The following is a 17846-nucleotide window of genomic DNA, read 5'->3' as shown; positions in this document are numbered from 1 at the left end:
ACTCATATATTGCTCAGAGGAGCACAAAATTGTACAGTTTCATATCTGCTAAAATGACCAAAGGACTTCCCTGATGGCTCAGTGGGAAAATAACTCACTGGCAGTGCAGGAGACACAAGAGACACAGGCTCAATCCCTGGGTCAGTAAGAGCCCCTGAAGGAGGGCATGGCAACCCACTCCAGTATTTTTGCCTGGAGAATCCGAGGGAGAGAGGAGCCTGATGGGCTACAGTCCACAGGACTGCAAAGAGTCAGACACGACTGAAGCAACTGAGCATGTTTGTAGAATGACCAAAATTAATTAAAAAAAAAAAAAAGACTAACAATTCAAAACCTTGAAAGGCTGCCAAGCACCTGGGATTTTCATGCATTCTGGAAGAGTGTACATAAAGCATTCTAACCCAACTATGGATAACTGTCACAGTTCCTTATACACACACACACACACACACACACACACACACACACACACCTGTTCTATTACTCATAGTCTGACATTTGCTAAAGATACATGAAAATGAAGAATTTTATAAGAATTTTCAAATAGTATTTTTATACTATCTCCAAAATACAGATATCTCAATGTCAACAGGTAATAGGTAAACCAACTGGGCAGTTCATATAAGAATTGTAGTTGGCTATAAAAAGTAGCAAACTTCTAATATAAATAACATGTTTAATCTAAAAAAGTTAAATCCAGACACTTTGAAAATAATATGCACTATAGTGATTGGATTTATATGAAATGCAGTAACAGGTAGAACTGATATTTGGTGAAATAAATCAGGAAGTGGTTCCTTTGTATATGAAAAGATGTTCAACATCACAAATTATTAGAGAAATGCAAAAGAAAACTATAGTGACATATCACCTCACATCAGTCAGAATGAACACTATCAAAAAGTCTACAGTAACAAGTGCTGGAGAGGGTGTGGAGAAAAGGCAACCCACCTACACTGTTAGTTGGTTGCTGCAGGCACTATGGAAAATATATATGGAGATAGCTAGTGGGAACCTGTTGTTTAACATAGAAGCTCAGCTTAGTGCTCAGTGGTGAGCTAGATGGGTGTAATGTCAGGGGAGGGAGATCCAAGAGTGAAGGGTTATATGTACACTTATACTTGAACAGTAGAAACTAACACAATATCATGAAGCAATTATATCCCAATACATTTTTTAAAAAACTAAAAATAGAGTTTCCATATGATCCAGTGATTCCACTCCTGGGCATATATCTGGAGAAAACTCTAATTTTAAAAGATACGTGTATTTCCAAGTTTTGTTGTTGTTGTTCAGTTGCTAAGTCATGTCAAACTCTTTTGCAATCCTGAGGACTATAGCCCACCAGGCTCCTCTGCTCATGGGATTTCCCAGGCAAGAATACTGGAGTAGGTTGTCATTTCCTTCTCCAGTGGATATTCCTGACTCAGAGAATGAACCTCATCTCCTGCTTGGCAGTTGGACTCTTTACAATGGAACCACCAGGGAAGCCCAACCCCAATCTTTACAGCAGCACTATATACAATAGCTAGGACAAAGAAACAATCCATGTGTTCATCAACAGATAAACAAAGAAGGTGTGGAACACAGTGGAATATTACTCCACCATAAAATGAACCAAATTTGCAGCAACGTGGGTGGCCTAGAGATTATTATACCAAGTAAATTAAAGTGAAGTAAAATAAGTCAGACAAAGAAAGATATGGTATAACTTTTATGTGAAGTCACAAAATATAATACAAATGATTCTATATACAAAACAGAAACAAACTCACAGATATAAAAAGCAAACTTCTGGTTACCAAAAGGGAAAGAGTCATTGGGAGAGTATAATTAAGAGTACGGGGTTAACAGGTACAGAATACTCTGTATAAAATGAGTGAGCAGGAAGAATTTACTATTTATTTTAGGGAAATATATTGAATATCTTATAACCCATAATGGGAAATGATCTGGAAAAAATAGTGGTTTCCTTTGGAGGAGAAGGAATTGATTGGGCTTTTATTTGATAAGAACATCTTGTTTTGACAGATGGCTACTTGGTAACAAAGCTCATTTAACAGAACGCTGTATATCTATGTATCTAACTGTTTGCTGGGGCTTCTCAGGTGGCTCAGTGGTAAAGAATCTACTTGCTAATGCAGAAGAAGTGGGTTTGACCTTTGGGTCAGGAAGATCACCTGGAGAAGCAAATGGAAACCCACGCCAGTATTCTTGTATGGGGAATCTCATGAACAGAGGAGCATGATGGGCTACAGTCCATGGTGTCACAAAAGAGTTGGACACAACTTAGCAAATAAACAAGAACAAGATGGTATGTTAATTATATTAAAAAAAAAAAAAAAAGTTTTGGCAGCACCAGTGTAATGGCCAAAAATGTTCCTTTCTGGCAAAAAAGAGATCAGGTTTTAGTTCCAGATTCTGCTGTAGATTGCTGGATCTGCCACAAGTTAATTATCATCTGAAGCCTCAATTTCTTGATGTGTAAAATGGGGCCAAACACTTGTGGACTTTGTGAGAAATATGCAGTGTGTAGAAAGCTTGAAGGATGGTATTTGGTCAAATAATAGCAATTCAATAAACAACAGTTACACTATTTTTATGAACCTCTTGCAATTCTTCTTTCAAATGCATGTACTCTGACATACTCTGTTCTTTTTTTTTTTTTCCTTTTAGTGCTTCATCTATCTGGAGAACATGTATGAATTTCCTACAGCTTTGGATTTTTTTTTCTCTTTTTTTTTTCCATTGCTACTGCCAGAATCACAAAGGCACCCGCACACGCCAAGCAGAAGTGAGTACTCAGTTATTTGCATCGACTAACTGTACAAAAATGATCTTCACAACCCAGATAATCACGATGGTGTGATCACTAATCTAGAGCCAGACATCCTGGAATGTGAAGCCAAGTGGGCCTTAGAAAGCATTGCTATGAACAAAGCTAGTGGAGGTGATGGTATTCCAGTTGAGCTGTTGCAAATCCTGAAGGATGAAGCTGTGAAAGTGCTGCACTCAATATGCCAGCAAATTTGGAAAACTCAGCAGTGGCCACAGGACTGGAAAAGGTCAGTTTTCATTCCAATTCCAAAGAAAGGCAATGCCAAAGAATGCTCAAACTACCGCACAATTGCACTCATCTCACATGCTAGTAAAGTAATGCTCAAAATTCTCCAAGCCAGGCTTCAGCAATACATGAACTGTGAACTCCCTGATGTTCAAGCTGGTTTTAGAAAAGGCAGAGGAACCAGAGATCAAATTGCCAACATCCGCTGGATCATTGAAAAAGCAAGAGAGTTCCAGAAAAACATCTATTTCTGCTTTATTGACTATGCTAAAGCCTTTGACTGTGTGGATCACAATAAACTGTGGAAAATTCTGAAAGAGATGGGAATAACAGACCACCTAACCTGCCTCTTGAGAAATATGTATGCAGGTCAGGAAGCAGCAGTTAGAACTGGACATGGAACAATAGACTGGTTCCATATAGGAAAAAGATTACGTCAAGGCTGTTTATTGTCATCCTGCTTATTTAACTTATATGCAGAGTACGTCATGAGAAACGCTGGCTGGAAGAAACACAAGCTGGAATCAAGATTGCTCGGAGAAATATCAGTCACTTCAGATATGCAGATGACATCACCCTTATGGCAGAAAGTGAAGAGGAACTAAAAAGCCTCTTGATGAAAGTGAAAGTGGAGAGTGAAAAAGTTGGTCTAAAGCTCAACATTCAGAAAACGAAGATCATGGCATCTGGTCTCATCACTTCATGGGAAATAGATGGGGAAACAGTGAAAACAGTGTCAGACTTTATTTTGGGGGGCTCTGAAATCACTGCAGATGGTGAGTGCAGCCATGAAATTAAAAGACACTTACTCCGTGGAAGAAAAGTTATGACCAACTTAGATAGTATATTCAAAAGCAGAGATTATTACTTTGCCAACAGAGGTCCATCTAGTCAAGGCTATGGTGTTTCCTGTGGTCATATATGGATGTGAGAGTTGGACTGTGAAGAAGGCTGAGTACCGAAGAATTGATGCTTTTGAACTGTGGTGTTGGAGAAGACTCTTGAGAGTCCCTTTGCAAGGAGATCCAACCAGTCCATCCTGAAGGAGATGAGCCCTGGGATATCTTTGGAAGGAATGATGCTAAAGCTGAAACTCCAGTACTTTGGCCACCTCATGCGAAGAGTTGACTCATTGGAAAAGTCTCTAATGCTGGGACGGATTGGGGGCAGGAGGAGAAGGGGACGACAGAGGATGAGGTGGCTGGATGGCATCACGGACTCAATGGATGTGAGTCTGAGTGAACTCCGGTAGTTGGTGATGGACAGGGAGGCCTGGCGTGCTGTGTTTCATGGGGTCGCAAAGAGTCAGACACGACTGAGTGACTGAACTGATAATCAATATGAGTTTTAAACAGTGCAAACTACTTTATTGCACTAAAAATAGCATATTCATATCCCTCTGTATCTGTAAGATCTGATGTCAGATTTTTCTCTGAACACAGCACCGTGTCAAGTACATACTAAATCCTTAATAAAAGACAATTCATAAATAAGTAATTTAGACTATGAAAATCATAACATCATTTTACTGACATCCATATTTACACCAAGTCTAAAGCTATCACAGAATGAAAAATGGGCACTTCTATTACTAATAGAACTTCTATTACTACTAGTACTTCTAGTACTAATCTTACACTTTCATCCACTAGCTCCTTATTGAACACTCAGAATGGGATGGGAATATCAGAGTGAACCAAAAGACTCGAATTTGCAAGGAGATTCTATGCTTGCTGTGATCCAGACAATAAAGAAATGTACAGAAACTTCATTCGTCTGCCCAGCAATTTCCCACTCCTATTTGTGTCTCCTCATTTCTCGTACCCCAATCTTTTCCATTAATTTTGTTACCTTTCTCATTTACACTTAGGAAATATTGAAAGTTCTTTCTGATTAGGAAGCATACAGACACCTATATTTCATGAATGTTTTGTGTATGTGTCTTTTCTTTCTGATGTACCTCCAATTTTTAAGTCGTTTCATGAGAAGAAAGGATGGGAATTTGACAACACTTGCGTCAGAGGTGTGGGGATGGGAGAGCATATACACAAAAGGGTGGTGGGAACTTCGGGAAACTAGAAGATTCTACTAGGAGAAGAGGGAGTTTTGGAGACCTATTTAAGGCTTGTAGTTCACATCCATTAGACTGAGGACATTATTGGGAATGCTTTTATGATAACAGTCAACCTTCAAAAGGGTCAATATTTCACTTAATTCTTCAGGTGTGACTGATACTAGAAGTAGGAAATTTTGGGGTAGCTAGGTTGTCAAGTGGCCTGGGTCCGAAATCTGTGACTGTCTAAAATAGGCATATTATTTTCCAGGAAAGAAAAAAATCCAATTCACTCATCATTACTTGACCCACCAGAATCACTGGGTACTTACACCTTAATTTTTCTCAGATAGTTCAGTAACATTACCAAAGAGTTGCAAAGGTGCTACTTTAACTATTTTCCATTTATAATGACATCTACACCCCCCACATAATTCCTGATCATTTTTTAGGCTTACATATCAGTCCCAAGTATAATGTAAGGGTAAAGGATTTTGACATAAAGGATTTGGTTGGAACTGACATTGTGTGGCAGTGCTATTCATTAAGCCCTAGCCTCTGTGAGAACAATTGGGCTCTGCTGGCAATCATTTACTCTGTGGGATGACCCACAGCATGATGGACCAAAGGTTAAATCCACCATAATCCTGAAAAACAAATGGTTAGTGGGAGAACTTAATCTCTGATGAATTTATATATCAGAATTAGAGGAAGAAGAAGTGTGCTTTATTGAGGGTAGAAATGTAACTAGCTGAAAAATAAACTGATTTTCCTAAAGCCATCCACAGCCACCAACTGGTATGTGACAGGCTTGATAATAGGGAAACATGAGGGTGACGGTTGACAGATGGGCCCAGTGAAGTAGTCAGTTCTTAACCTCATCAAACTGAGAACTCTTTTATGGACTATTATCAACCCATAAGAGGGACCCAAAACCATGAGATATGGTGTATCCATTCTTCAGAAGCATCTTTCTGTGAGTATGGCAGCATGATACATCATCAGGTACCAGGGAAGAACTACTGCTTCTGAAAAGAAAATGATCCTAGGGGATAAAAATTCAGATTTCTCATCCCTTCAACTGCCAGAAAAAAACTACTGAAACCTCACTCTCAAGTTATCATTTCATTATTTAAGGCAGTAATAAACTTGGGCATGTGTTTATGCTTTCATTGGGATTCTTAAATTACTACATTTGAGGACTACTAGCTAACAGTATTCTTGCCTGGAGAATCCCAGGGATGGAGGAGCCTGGTGGGCTGCCGTCTGTGGGGTCACACAGAGTTGGCCACGACTGAAGTGACTTAGCAGCAGCAGCAGCAGCTAACAGTACTGCAGGAGGAGTGGGGTTTAGCCTTCATCATTCCCATCTGCCCCCTTGTGGTATCTTTCATACTTTTTTATTTTTTTGGTCACTCCAGACTCTTGCCCTAGGCTGCAAATAGCTTATACTAAATTAAACATCCTTGATATTTAATATTTTGTATATTTCCAGGAAACTAACCAGAAGAAGCTGACTGTCATTTCCTTTCAGCATGAAATAGTATACTGTTACTCAATACATTTGATACCTTCTACTTTACCTGTTAATACATTGCTTGTTTAATTTTTAAGCTAAATTTCCACACACACACACCCAATTCTGTGTGTTGCTGTTTATCTGTTTTCCCTATATATGAACTGTGGGTCTATTCATTTCCCTATTTTAATATTTTCTAGTGCATTTTTTTGTTGTCATTGTTACAGTTTCTTTCTTGCTCTACAACTGAAAAATACGCAGCAGGAAACGTACCTTGTTCTTTCATTCCAGTTACTCCAGAGGAATCCACCTCCCCCTCCATACTAAAAATGTTATCTCTCATGGATGTCTGGAACATCTCAACTTCCAGGGTCTCTTTCCTTATCTCTCTATTCTTGGATGTCCTTTTTCCGCCTGTGTCTGAAAATGCCTACAAGCTCTAACACCTACCTCAGTAATTTCACTCTAAATCTCACTCTTCTGCACCACGATCCCTGCAGCAGCTCTATTTCCATGAAGAGTATCTGGATCCCAATTCACTTTTCTTCTGAATCCCAAGTTTTTATACAAAAGTATCTGCAAGCTATCCTCTTTGGCAGGTCCAAAGGACTGTAAATGCCTGTGTCCCACCCAATAATCATCAATTTCTCTTCCTTAGGAGCCTCCAGTGTGTCCTTGTGAGAATCACCCACCCTAGCAATTTATCCACTTTCCCGGGACTTCTCCTCCTCTTTCACATTTACATTAAAATATAATAGCTGTCTACTGTGAGTCTTGAGATATATATGTATGCTTGTGTGTGTGTGTGTGTGTGTGTGTGTGTGTGTGTGTGTATTTTCTTTTCTTCCCTCTGGCTCCCGTTTTGCTATATCTGAGCTCAGACCACACCATCTTCCCCCTCTTGGATACCTTCCATGTTCCCAGTGGTCTGTTCACAACTCTATACTGCAGTACAGGGATTTCTAAAACATAAATCTGTCCCTGTCACTCCCCTGTGAAAACTCACCCATGGGGAATCTGACCAGGCTGCATTTGGGGACTGGGCAGAGTGAGGAGGGATCTTGTGTCCGCTAGGATTTCTGGTAGACGCCCCTCTGCACTATCCACTTGTGGTGGTCGGGGGCGGGGAAGGGGCGGGATCGAGCCCCCTTCCCCCCTCCTCCTTACTGCGGAAAGCTGCAGAGCTAAGGGCACTCACTTCCTATTCACCAGTCAGCAGGGAGGACTCCTCTCAGCAGCCACGTAGGCATTCTCTTCTCTCTGGAGGAAAAGGCCCAGCAGCTGTCGGAGGAAAAGGCTCACCAGCTGTCAGAGCAAAAGGACATGTCGCAGCTAAGTAAGAATCTGGGAGATCCGAGTCCCCCGGAGGAGGCCCCTAAGCCCACGGTCTATAGCCGCCCTACGGTTCTGATGCGGGCCCCGCCCGCCTCCTCGCGGGCCCCTCCAGTCCCTTGGGACCCACCTCCGATTGATTTGCAGGCTTCACTGGCCGCTTGGCAGGCACCGCAGCCTGCTTGGGAGGCTCCGCAGGGCCAGCCGCCTGCCCCTGTGGCGCCCATGTCCCAGCCTCCATCCCTAGGGGGCCCGATGGTCCAGGCTCCCCCTTTGGGGGGCCCGATGGGCAAGCCTCCGACTCCCGGAGTCTTGATGATCCATCCTCCCCCTCCGGGAGCCCCGCTGGCCCAGCCTCCAACTCCGGGGGTCCTGATGATGCATCCTTCAGCTCCCGGAGCCCCCATGGCACATCCTCCTCCTCCTCCGGGGACCCCGATGGCACATCCTCCTCCTCCTGGGACCCCGATGGCCCATCCTCCTCCTCCCGGGACCCCGATGGTGCACCCTCCTCCTCCGGGGACTCCAATGGCGCACCCTCCTCCTCCGGGGACCCCGATGGCGCACCCTCCTCCTCCGCCGGCGACCCCAATGGCCCATCCTCCCCCTCCGGGGACCCCGATGGCGCAGCCTCCAGCTCCGGGAGTCCTGATTCCCCAGCCTCTGACTCCGGGAGTCCTGATGGTTCAGCCTCCTGCTCCAGGAGCTCCGATAGCCCAGCCTCCACCTCCGGCACCCCTGATGGCCCAGCCTCCTCCTCTAGGAGCTCCGATGGCCAAGCCTCCAGGTCCTGGCGTCCTGATGATCCATCCTGCAGGCTCGAGACCTCCGATCACCCAGCCTCCAGCGACAGGAGCCCCGATAGTTCAGCCGCCGGCGCCGGCACCACCTGCTCAGCCTATGGCTTCCTGGGCCCCACAGGCTCAGCCTCTGATCCTGCAGATCCAGTCACAGGTTATAAGGGCTCCTCCGCCGGTTCCCCAGGGCCCGCAGGCCCCACCGGCGCAGCTGGCCACTCCCCCGGGCTGGCAGTCCACCTCTCCGGGATGGCAGGCCCCACCACAAGGCTGGCCGGCCACACCCCTGGGCTGGTCGACCACACAGGTCACCTGGCCTGGCCCGACAATTGCTTGGCAGGCACCTCTATCTGTGCGCCCTGGGCCACCACCCATCCGCCCTGGCCCACCGCCCATCCGCCCGGGCCCACCACCCATTCGCCAGGCCCCACCCCCAATACGCCAGGCACCGCCACTGATCCGCCAGGCACCGCCACCCATCCGCCCTGCCCCGCAGGTGCTGGCCACCCCGCCACCTCTCTGGCAGGCCCTGCCACCCCCGCCACCGCTGCGGCAGGCCCCACAAACTCGACTGCCTACCCCGCAGTTGAGAGCGGCCCCGCCAATTCGGGCGGCCCCCCAGGTGCCAACAGCCCCTCCAGCACCGCAGATGCCGACTGCACCTCCTGCTGTCCCACAGGCACCCCCGACTGTGATGCCGGCTCCTCTACCGGTCCCACTGTCGGCCCCTCAGGCTGTGCACTGCCCACCCATTATCTGGCAGGCACCAAAAGGCCAACCTCCAGCGCCGCAGGAGATGCCAACGTCCATGGAATTCCAGGAAGTGCAGCAAGCCCAGGCCAGCCTGGCCTGGCAGGCTCCGAAAGCTCAGGGGCAATTCTGGCAGTCCCTGACCACCCAGGAGGCCCAGAGGCAGGGCCCACCACTGGTTCAGCTGGAGCAGCCCTTTCAGGGGGCCCCCGCCTCCCAAAAGGCCCTTCAAATCCAGCTACCCACCCAGCAGGCTCAGCTCTCGGGTTCGCAGGCAGAGCTGCCATCCATGCAACTCCAGCCCTCCTGGCAGGGCCCCCCTGCAGCCCTGCAGGGCCAACCTGGAGCCCCCTTAGCAGGGGCAAATTTTCCCATGGGCTCTGCTAAATCATTGATGACTCCATCAGGAGAATCTAGGGCTTCTTCTATAGACCGAAGGACCTCTTCAAAAGATCGTAGGACCTCTTCAAAGGAACGCAAAGCTCCTCTAAAAGACCGGATGATCTTCGGTGGCACTTTCTGTGCTCCCAGGGCAATGCCACCTGCTGGAGCACACCTGCCGACTCCCTGGAAAAACTTGCCTGCCACTTCTGAGACCTTTAATGCCACTGCAAGGGTCTTTCCATCTACCTCCCAGTTCCAGCCTGCCTCTTCTAATGCCTTCAAGGGCCCATCTGCCACCTCAGAGGCCCCAAGGTCACTGCCATTTGCTCTGCAGGATCCGTTTGCCTGCATTGAGGCCCTGCCTGCAATCCCATGGGTTCCACAGCCCAATGCGAATTCCTCAAAGGCGTCCAAGGCAGGACCCAGTATCCTGATGGCAACCGCAGCTGCCCCACAAGTGATGGCCATCACTCAAGAGGCCTCAAAGACCTCCGCTGAGCCACCACGTCGCTCAGGCAAGGCCACCCGGAAGAAGAAGCATCTGAATACAGAAGAGGGGGATAGCAGCGGCAAGATGCTGAACATGTGTCACTGGCAGGCCCCCAGGCGCTGGGAAAATCTAGACTTGAATGACTGGGAGGTACAAACCCCCATCCAATTTCTGTGTGACTGGGAGGGCCCAAGCACCTCCCGAATCCTGAGTGGCTGGGAGGGCCTGAGTACCTCCCAGATCCTGAGTGGCTGGGAAGGGCCTAGTACTTCTTGGGCCCTGAGTGCCTGGGAGGGGCCGAGCACCTCAAGGGCCCTGGGTTTCTGGGAAAGCCCAGTTAGCCCTCCGTCCTTGATCATCTCTGAGCTCCCTACTCTTGCTCAGGGATTTGGTGCCACCCAATACGATCCCAAGCTGGAGACTCAACCGCTGTCTCCCTTGGATGAGCGAGCAAATGCACTGGTGCAGTTCCTCCTGGTTAAGGACCAAGCCAAGGTGCCCATTAAGCGCTCAGAGATGGTGAAATTCATCATCCGTGAATATAAAGATGAGTGCTTAGAAATCATCAGCCGGGCCAGCCACAAGCTGGAGTGTGTTTTTGGTTATCAGTTGAAGGAAATTGATCCCCAAAACCACTCTTATATTCTCATCAACAAGGGTCAAAAGGGTGACACAGGTGCATCCTCTTTGGACAGGCCCAAGTTAGGCCTCCTGATGGTGGTTCTGAGCCTCATCTTTATGAAAGGCAATTGTGTCAGGGAGGACCTAATTTTTACTTTTCTGTGCAAATTAGGGCTGAATATCCGGGAGACACATGGTCTCTTCGGAAATACAAAGAAGCTCATCACCGAAGTGTTTGTAAGGGAGAAGTACCTGGAATACAGGCGAATCCCCTTTACTGAGCCAGAGGAGCATGAGTTCCTCTGGGGCCCCCGAGCATTCCTTGAAACCAGCAAGATGATTGTCCTGAAGTTTTTGGCCAGGCTGTATAAGAAAGATCCACGGTGCTGGCCATACCAGTACTATGAAGCACTGGCAGAATGTGAGTCTGAAGATCTGGATGAGGATGAGTCTGGCCCCGATGATAAAACCGACGACCCCACCAGCAGCCCCCCTCCCCATTAATATTGTTTAGCAGATATCTCATGGTTCCTTTGGGTCCCCGGCCTAAGGCCACTGACAGGGTGGGGTGGGGGGGACGTTTTGTTTCTGGTGTTTCTGTTTAAGTTCCGTGTGTGTAAGTTTGGATTTCAATTTGCTTTTGTATCTGCCAAAGCTTTGTACATTTTCATGTGGTGTTGATTTCAACTGGCTATTGTTCTATTTGGTATTTTGGCATCTGTACTTTTAACTGAGATCTGTGATTTTGTTTTGTGTTATAATTGTTATGTTTTGGTATCAGAGTTGTGCTGGCTTTGTGAAATGAGTTGAGAAGCTGTCCATCTCATTCTGGTACAGATTATGTAGCATCAAAATAGGCTATTCTTTGAATGTTAAAATGACTCATCAGTAAAAGCTGTCTGCAGAAAAGTAAATATCTATATCTATATATAAATATAATTTCAGCATAATATGGAAGTGTTTGTCTTTATTCTAATTTTTATTCTAGGTACTGGGAGCCAAGTTTTATCATACTCTCCAAATACAGCTGAACATCAAGACAATTTCCAGTAATAGTAGATACCGCGGTGACAGAACTGTTTTTCAGAACAGTGCTACATGTGTTATAATTATGCAGTAATTGCAGTGGGAGTTGGAATGTAAGATTAAAGCAAGAGTAAAGCTTCACACATCAATGAAGGTGAATCAAGAGGAGGTTTTAAATCCTTTTGATTCCTCACAATAGTCTGTCAAAGTAGACATTATTCCCATTTTGTAGGTGAGTGTCTAAGGCTCAAGTAGATCAATTAAGTGGGACATGTTAGTGCCAAGACAAGGTTGTAATTTGAAGCAGAAAATTTTCTTAAAGTTATGTGGAAAGTCGCGACCATCTATCTGCCTGCAGATCAAAGTATCAGGTTTGTTAGCCATTGGGAGAACAAAGGGGACTTGGTCAGTTCTGGTGGGTGGTGGGTGTCCAGCAGCTCAGGGGACTACATGGCATTGAAACATGCTCCCTGCAAAATATAACAGGGAAAAGGAAATACCAGGCTTCATTAAACTGAGATCGTGCAGGTTGCAGTGGGTCAGGGGGAAAATGGGGGATAACACTGGAGTCTAACATACAAGGGAAATCAGTTGGCAACTGGCTGCTGTTCCTTGGGTGCAGGATCTGGTGTGGGAGGGGGGGACCAAAGAGTTTTGGAAGAAAATATTCATGAGCACCTGATCCTGCTGGAGTGTGCAAAAGGACGTTCCTGAAGGTATCACTATCTTCTCAGGGATGGGAACCATCAGCGTTGCTGCATCTCTACCGTTCTGGAAGGATCCAGGGCCCCCAAATCCCGCCCCCCTTCTCTTGGTGGATAAAGCGCCTTAGTGGGGTACACGGCAAAAGTGGTATTCATCTGCCACCTAGCGACCTGTTACGGTTCTGTCGCTCCTGCAATGGCTCAGCCCCAATCATGGTCAAGAATCTCAGACCCCAAATACTTGGGTTTAGACTGGAATTGCTTCACAACTCTTACCCTTAATTTTACCTACATTTGGGCTCAAATGCCCCTTCTTTTCTTTTACAACATAGGGCAAGGTGAAACTTCCTCCCCAGGTCCAGTTCAGTCTCATTTGAGAAGCTGAAATTTTAGAAGAGGAGATGAACTCATAAGTCCATTCCCCGACCCCAGCACAGAGCTGTATTTTCTGGGATAACAGCCCCACCCCAGGACTGTCCTGGCTACAGAGGATCTTTGGCACGTTATCCACGTGGCTAGGTATTCCAGAGATTTAGAAGGAGTTTCGTGTAAACTCCTTGGGTCAGAGTACTGGGCTTCCCTGCCAATCTTCAGTTATTTAGATGACAACAGCAAATGCCCTTTGTATGTAATAGCACCGTTGCAGCTGAGAACTGTCCCGCAGAGAGGCTTTGCTGAGCCTCAAAATTGGCACATGGGTCTAGGATTTTTAATTTCTTTAAAGCTTGTTTATTATTTTCATAGTTTTCAACAAATCATCCACTCACGGGTGACTTGAGCAACTTCAACTCATTTATCCTATCATCTGATGCAAAGCAAATGATCTCATTTAAGCAATGCCAAAGGCTTAAGACCTGAATAGAATTAAAATGTAATGAGATATAAATGGTAATAACATTATAGTTTTTAAAATTACACTCAAAATAAATTGGCAAAATATTCAACTGAAATGTTTAAGAAAGAACAGTTGACATTATAAAATCAGAGAGAATAAAACAAAATCCAGGAAAATGGGAAGCTACAGGGTAGGATGCAATGAGAGAAAACTTAAAGCTATTTCAAAGTTCTAAAATATAGATAAATTTAGTAGGAAGATTTTTAGTATGAAGATTTTTATTAAAAAATGAAGAAAAACTAAAACTTCTGTAAACTAACTGGACAAAAGCTATCAGGTGACAAACACAAAAAGAAACACAAATGGAAAATGACATTGGAAATGTTTCACTTCACTAATAGAGAAGGACATTACCCATTATAAGTATTAGACCAGTATTCCACCTTTCATTTATTAAAGTGGCACAGAATAAAATGAAAGCTCATAGAATATCCAGTGAAAATAGCATTATTGTAAAACTGGTATCCTTATAAACTAGTGATAAAAGTATAAGTTATTACAAATTGCCCTGAAATAAATTCATTCAATTGCATCTCCAAGAGATTTAAAAATAGTAACACTAGCTAGAAATTCCTCATATGGGAATGTGTTGAATAGAAATAACTTGCATGAGGCAAAAGCTTTTCCACAAAGAGAGCTGCTTAGGGAAGTGGAGGAGATTATGATATGCATGCACACCTCATACAAGACTACGAGAAGCAAGGTGGTCCTACTGCCAAAAGCGTCCTCAGAAACCACTTGAAATTTGCTACAGCACAAAATTATGTGCAACAGAACAGAGACATAACAATCCTTGCCTGAATTTTTTGAATTTTAATTTTATTTATTATTATTATTTTTACTCACATGAAAGCCATGGAATGATCTCAACCTTTTAGTTTAAGCTATAGACTCCTTGAGAAGAGAAATTTAAAGATTTTTTGCAAAGTGGGACTTCCTTGATGCACAGTGGATAGGAGTCTGCCTGCCAGAGCATGGAGCATGGGTTTTATCCCTGTTCCAGGAAGATCCCAAATGCTGTGGAGCAACTAAGCCTGAGTGCTGCAACTGCTGAGCCTATGTTTTAGAGCTCACAAGCTGAAACTTCTGAGCCAGCCTGCAGGCCACAACTACCGAAGCCCATGCCTAGAGCCTGTACTCCGTAACAAGAGAAGCCACTGCAATGAGAAGCCCGTGCACCGTGAAGAAAAGTAGCTCCCTTCTTGCTGCAACTAGAGAAAGCCTGCACAAAGCAGCAAAGACCCAGTGCAGACAAAAATATAATAAATCAATAATTATAAATGTTTCCCAAAGGGATCGAATCAAGTTCATTGTTGTACAGGATGTTAAGTTGTAAGAAAGGTAATATCTTAGGATGTTGACCTAGAAATGATCTGAAATTCACAATACTATTACTGAAAGCCATTCTTCTTGAGAGCCTTAGAGGCAAAGATCAATTGCCTGTCAAAGCAGTACATAAAGCAACATTGTCAGCATCCACAATGTGCAACATCATCTCATCTAAAGGACAGAGGCTCATCCCTGACAAAGCTGTATCTAACCAGAGCCTAACATGTGTGCAGCTCCCCCACATTTAGCTGTCTTTGACATGCCTCCTAACCTTCAATATTACCTCTCACACAAACTGCTGTGTTGGCTGTATGGAACATAATGTTTCACTCTGTGTAAAGCCCGTGATGGCTTTTAGTTTATCTTAGGGTTAGACACTGCTCACTTTCCTCATCCTGAGTGTCAAGGGGCATTATGTTAGAGTTGGGTAGCCTAAACTGGATTTACAAATGAGGCCAGGGGTCCCTCTGCTGGAGAGTTGGAGGAACTCCTAGGATTCTATAGGAAACACCCAGGAGTGACCAAAAGGATGGGTCTTAAAGAGAATTCCTACCGTGTAGCACAGGGAACTCTGCTCAATACTCTCTAACAACCTAAAATGCAAAGTAACTTGAAAAGGGATAGATACATGTATATGTATAACTGAATCATTTTGCTATATATCCCAATGGCAGAAAGCAAAGAGGAACTAGAGTCTCTTGATGATGGTGAAAGAGGAGAGTGAAAAATCTGACTTAAAACTGAACACTCAAAAACTGGGATCGTGCCATATGGCCCCATAGCAAATAGATGAGGAAAAAATGGCAACAGTCACCTGATATAAAGAGACAACTCATTGGAAAAGACCCTGATACTGGGAAAGATTGAGGGCAGGAGAAGGAAGTGACAGAGGATGAGATGGTTGGATGGCATCATAGACTCAATGGACATGAGTTTGAGAAAACTTCAGGAGATGGTGAGGGACAGGGAAGGCTGGAGTCCTTGGGGTCCATGGGGTCCTCAAAGAGTCGGACATGACTTAGCAACTACTGAACAACAACAATACACCTGAAACTAACACAACATTGTTGATCAACTATATGCCAATACAAAATAAAAATTTTAAAAGAGAGAGACTGTCATTTAGATTACACACTACCTGTTTTCTTTTATCTCCAACCCCAAAAGTCCTGTGAGCACAAGATAGACAGGCAAGATAGCAGGTCTGGCTTCTCTGAAGAGAATCTCTGGGAAAGGAAACCTAGCAATCCATTGTGGTTTGTACTATAAAGATAGATTGCTAGGTTTCCTTTCCTGCAGTGCCAACCAAGCTAAATAGGAGAAAATGGATAATGAAGGAGTCTCCCCATATGGGAAATATTCTTCTTTTATTTTTATTTTTATTTATTTATTTTTTTTAGTCCTATGCACTCTTTTATTTTATTTTTTTTGCATTCTTTTTTTTTAATTTTAAAATCTTTAATTCTTACATGTGTTCCCAAACATGAACCCCCCCTCCCACCTCCCTCCCCATAACATCTCTGTGGGTCATCCCCATGCACCAGCCCCAAGCATGCTTAAATTGCTCAAAGGATCTTGCTGTGAACCCCATGGAGAGATTTAGAACCCTGCTATACCACTGGGTCAATCCCCTAATCCTTTTAGATTCTGAAACCTATACTGGCTCCTGTTTTAAGAGACAAAGCCTATATGGGGAGACTCCTTCATTCTCAGTTTTCTCCTATTTAGCTCAATGGCATGGCAGGAGTTCTCCTGGGGTCTCAGAGAGATACCTTCTCAGTGCAAATGACTTCATTCTACAAGCTGTCAATCTCCCAGTTAGACTGGCTTTCTTTGCCCTCACTTCTTCAGAGTAACTTCAACTTATTTGTCTTAGAGGGCTACCAGAGGGATTCAGGTTGTCCCATCAACCAGCAATAATCACAGAAATATTTCCTATACCTGTAGTCTTCCTGGAGTGTGCTCTTTAGTGATGCAGACTCTTCCCTGAAACAGAGCTAGCTGGGGTCACAAAGCTGTGGGATTTGAGTTCTAACTTTCTTGACTTCTTCAAGGTATCCTTAAAAACATTTTGCTTATAATGTTTTAAAATGTTTTGTTTATTAAAATTTTTAAATAAATTTAAATCTAAATTTAAATTAGAGATACAGTGGGAATATTTTATGTAAAGATGGGCACAATAAAGGACAGAAATGATATGGACCTAAAAGAAGCTGAAGATATTGAGAAAAAGTGGCAAGAATACATAGAATAACTATGCAAAAAAATCTTAATGACTGAGGTAACCACAATGATGTGCTCACTCATCTAGAGCCGGATATCCCGGATTGTGAAGTTGAGTGGGCCTTAGGAGGCATCTCTACCAACAAATCGAGTGGAAGTGATGGAATTCTCATTGAGCTGTTTCAAATAATTGAAGATGATGGTGTTAAAGTGCTGCACTCAATATGCCAGCAAATTTGGAAAAGTCGGCTATGGCCACAGGAATTGAAAGGTCAGTTTTCATTCCAATCCAAAAGACAGTCAATGCCAAAGAAAGTTCAAACTACCACAGAATTGCACTCACCTCACACGTTAGCAAAGCAATGCTCACAATTCTCCAAGGCAGGCTTCAACAGTACATGAACTGTGAAATTCCAGATGTTCAAGCTGGATTTAGAAAAGGCAAAGGAACCTGAGATCCACTTGCTGACATCATTGGATCATCAAAATAGCAAAAGAGTTCCAGAAAAACACCTACTTCTGCTTTATTTACTATGCCAAAGCCTTTGACTGTGTGGATCACGACAAACTGTGGAAAATTCTTCAAGAGATGGGAATACCAGACCACCTGACCTGCCTCCTGAGAAACCTGTATGCAGGTCAAGTAGCAACAGTTAGAA

The 17846-nt window shown here is 44.3% G+C and overlaps 1 protein-coding gene across 1 annotated transcript; it reads left to right on the top strand.

The window, feature by feature from the left end:
• Positions 1-7959: 7959 nt before the first annotated feature.
• On the top strand, positions 7960-11514 carry MAGEL2 (MAGE family member L2). The gene has a single exon (XM_052659394.1). It carries the CDS (start codon positions 7960-7962, stop codon positions 11512-11514), a length of 3555 nt encoding a protein of 1184 aa, XP_052515354.1.
• Positions 11515-17846: the final 6332 nt, after the last annotated feature.

The sequence above is a fragment of the Budorcas taxicolor genome, chromosome 21, assembly GCF_023091745.1.
Source record: "Budorcas taxicolor isolate Tak-1 chromosome 21, Takin1.1, whole genome shotgun sequence".
Lineage (NCBI taxonomy): Eukaryota > Metazoa > Chordata > Mammalia > Artiodactyla > Bovidae > Budorcas > Budorcas taxicolor.
Note: the sequence above shows the minus strand (reverse complement) of the source record. Positions and strands in the feature narration are given on the sequence as shown.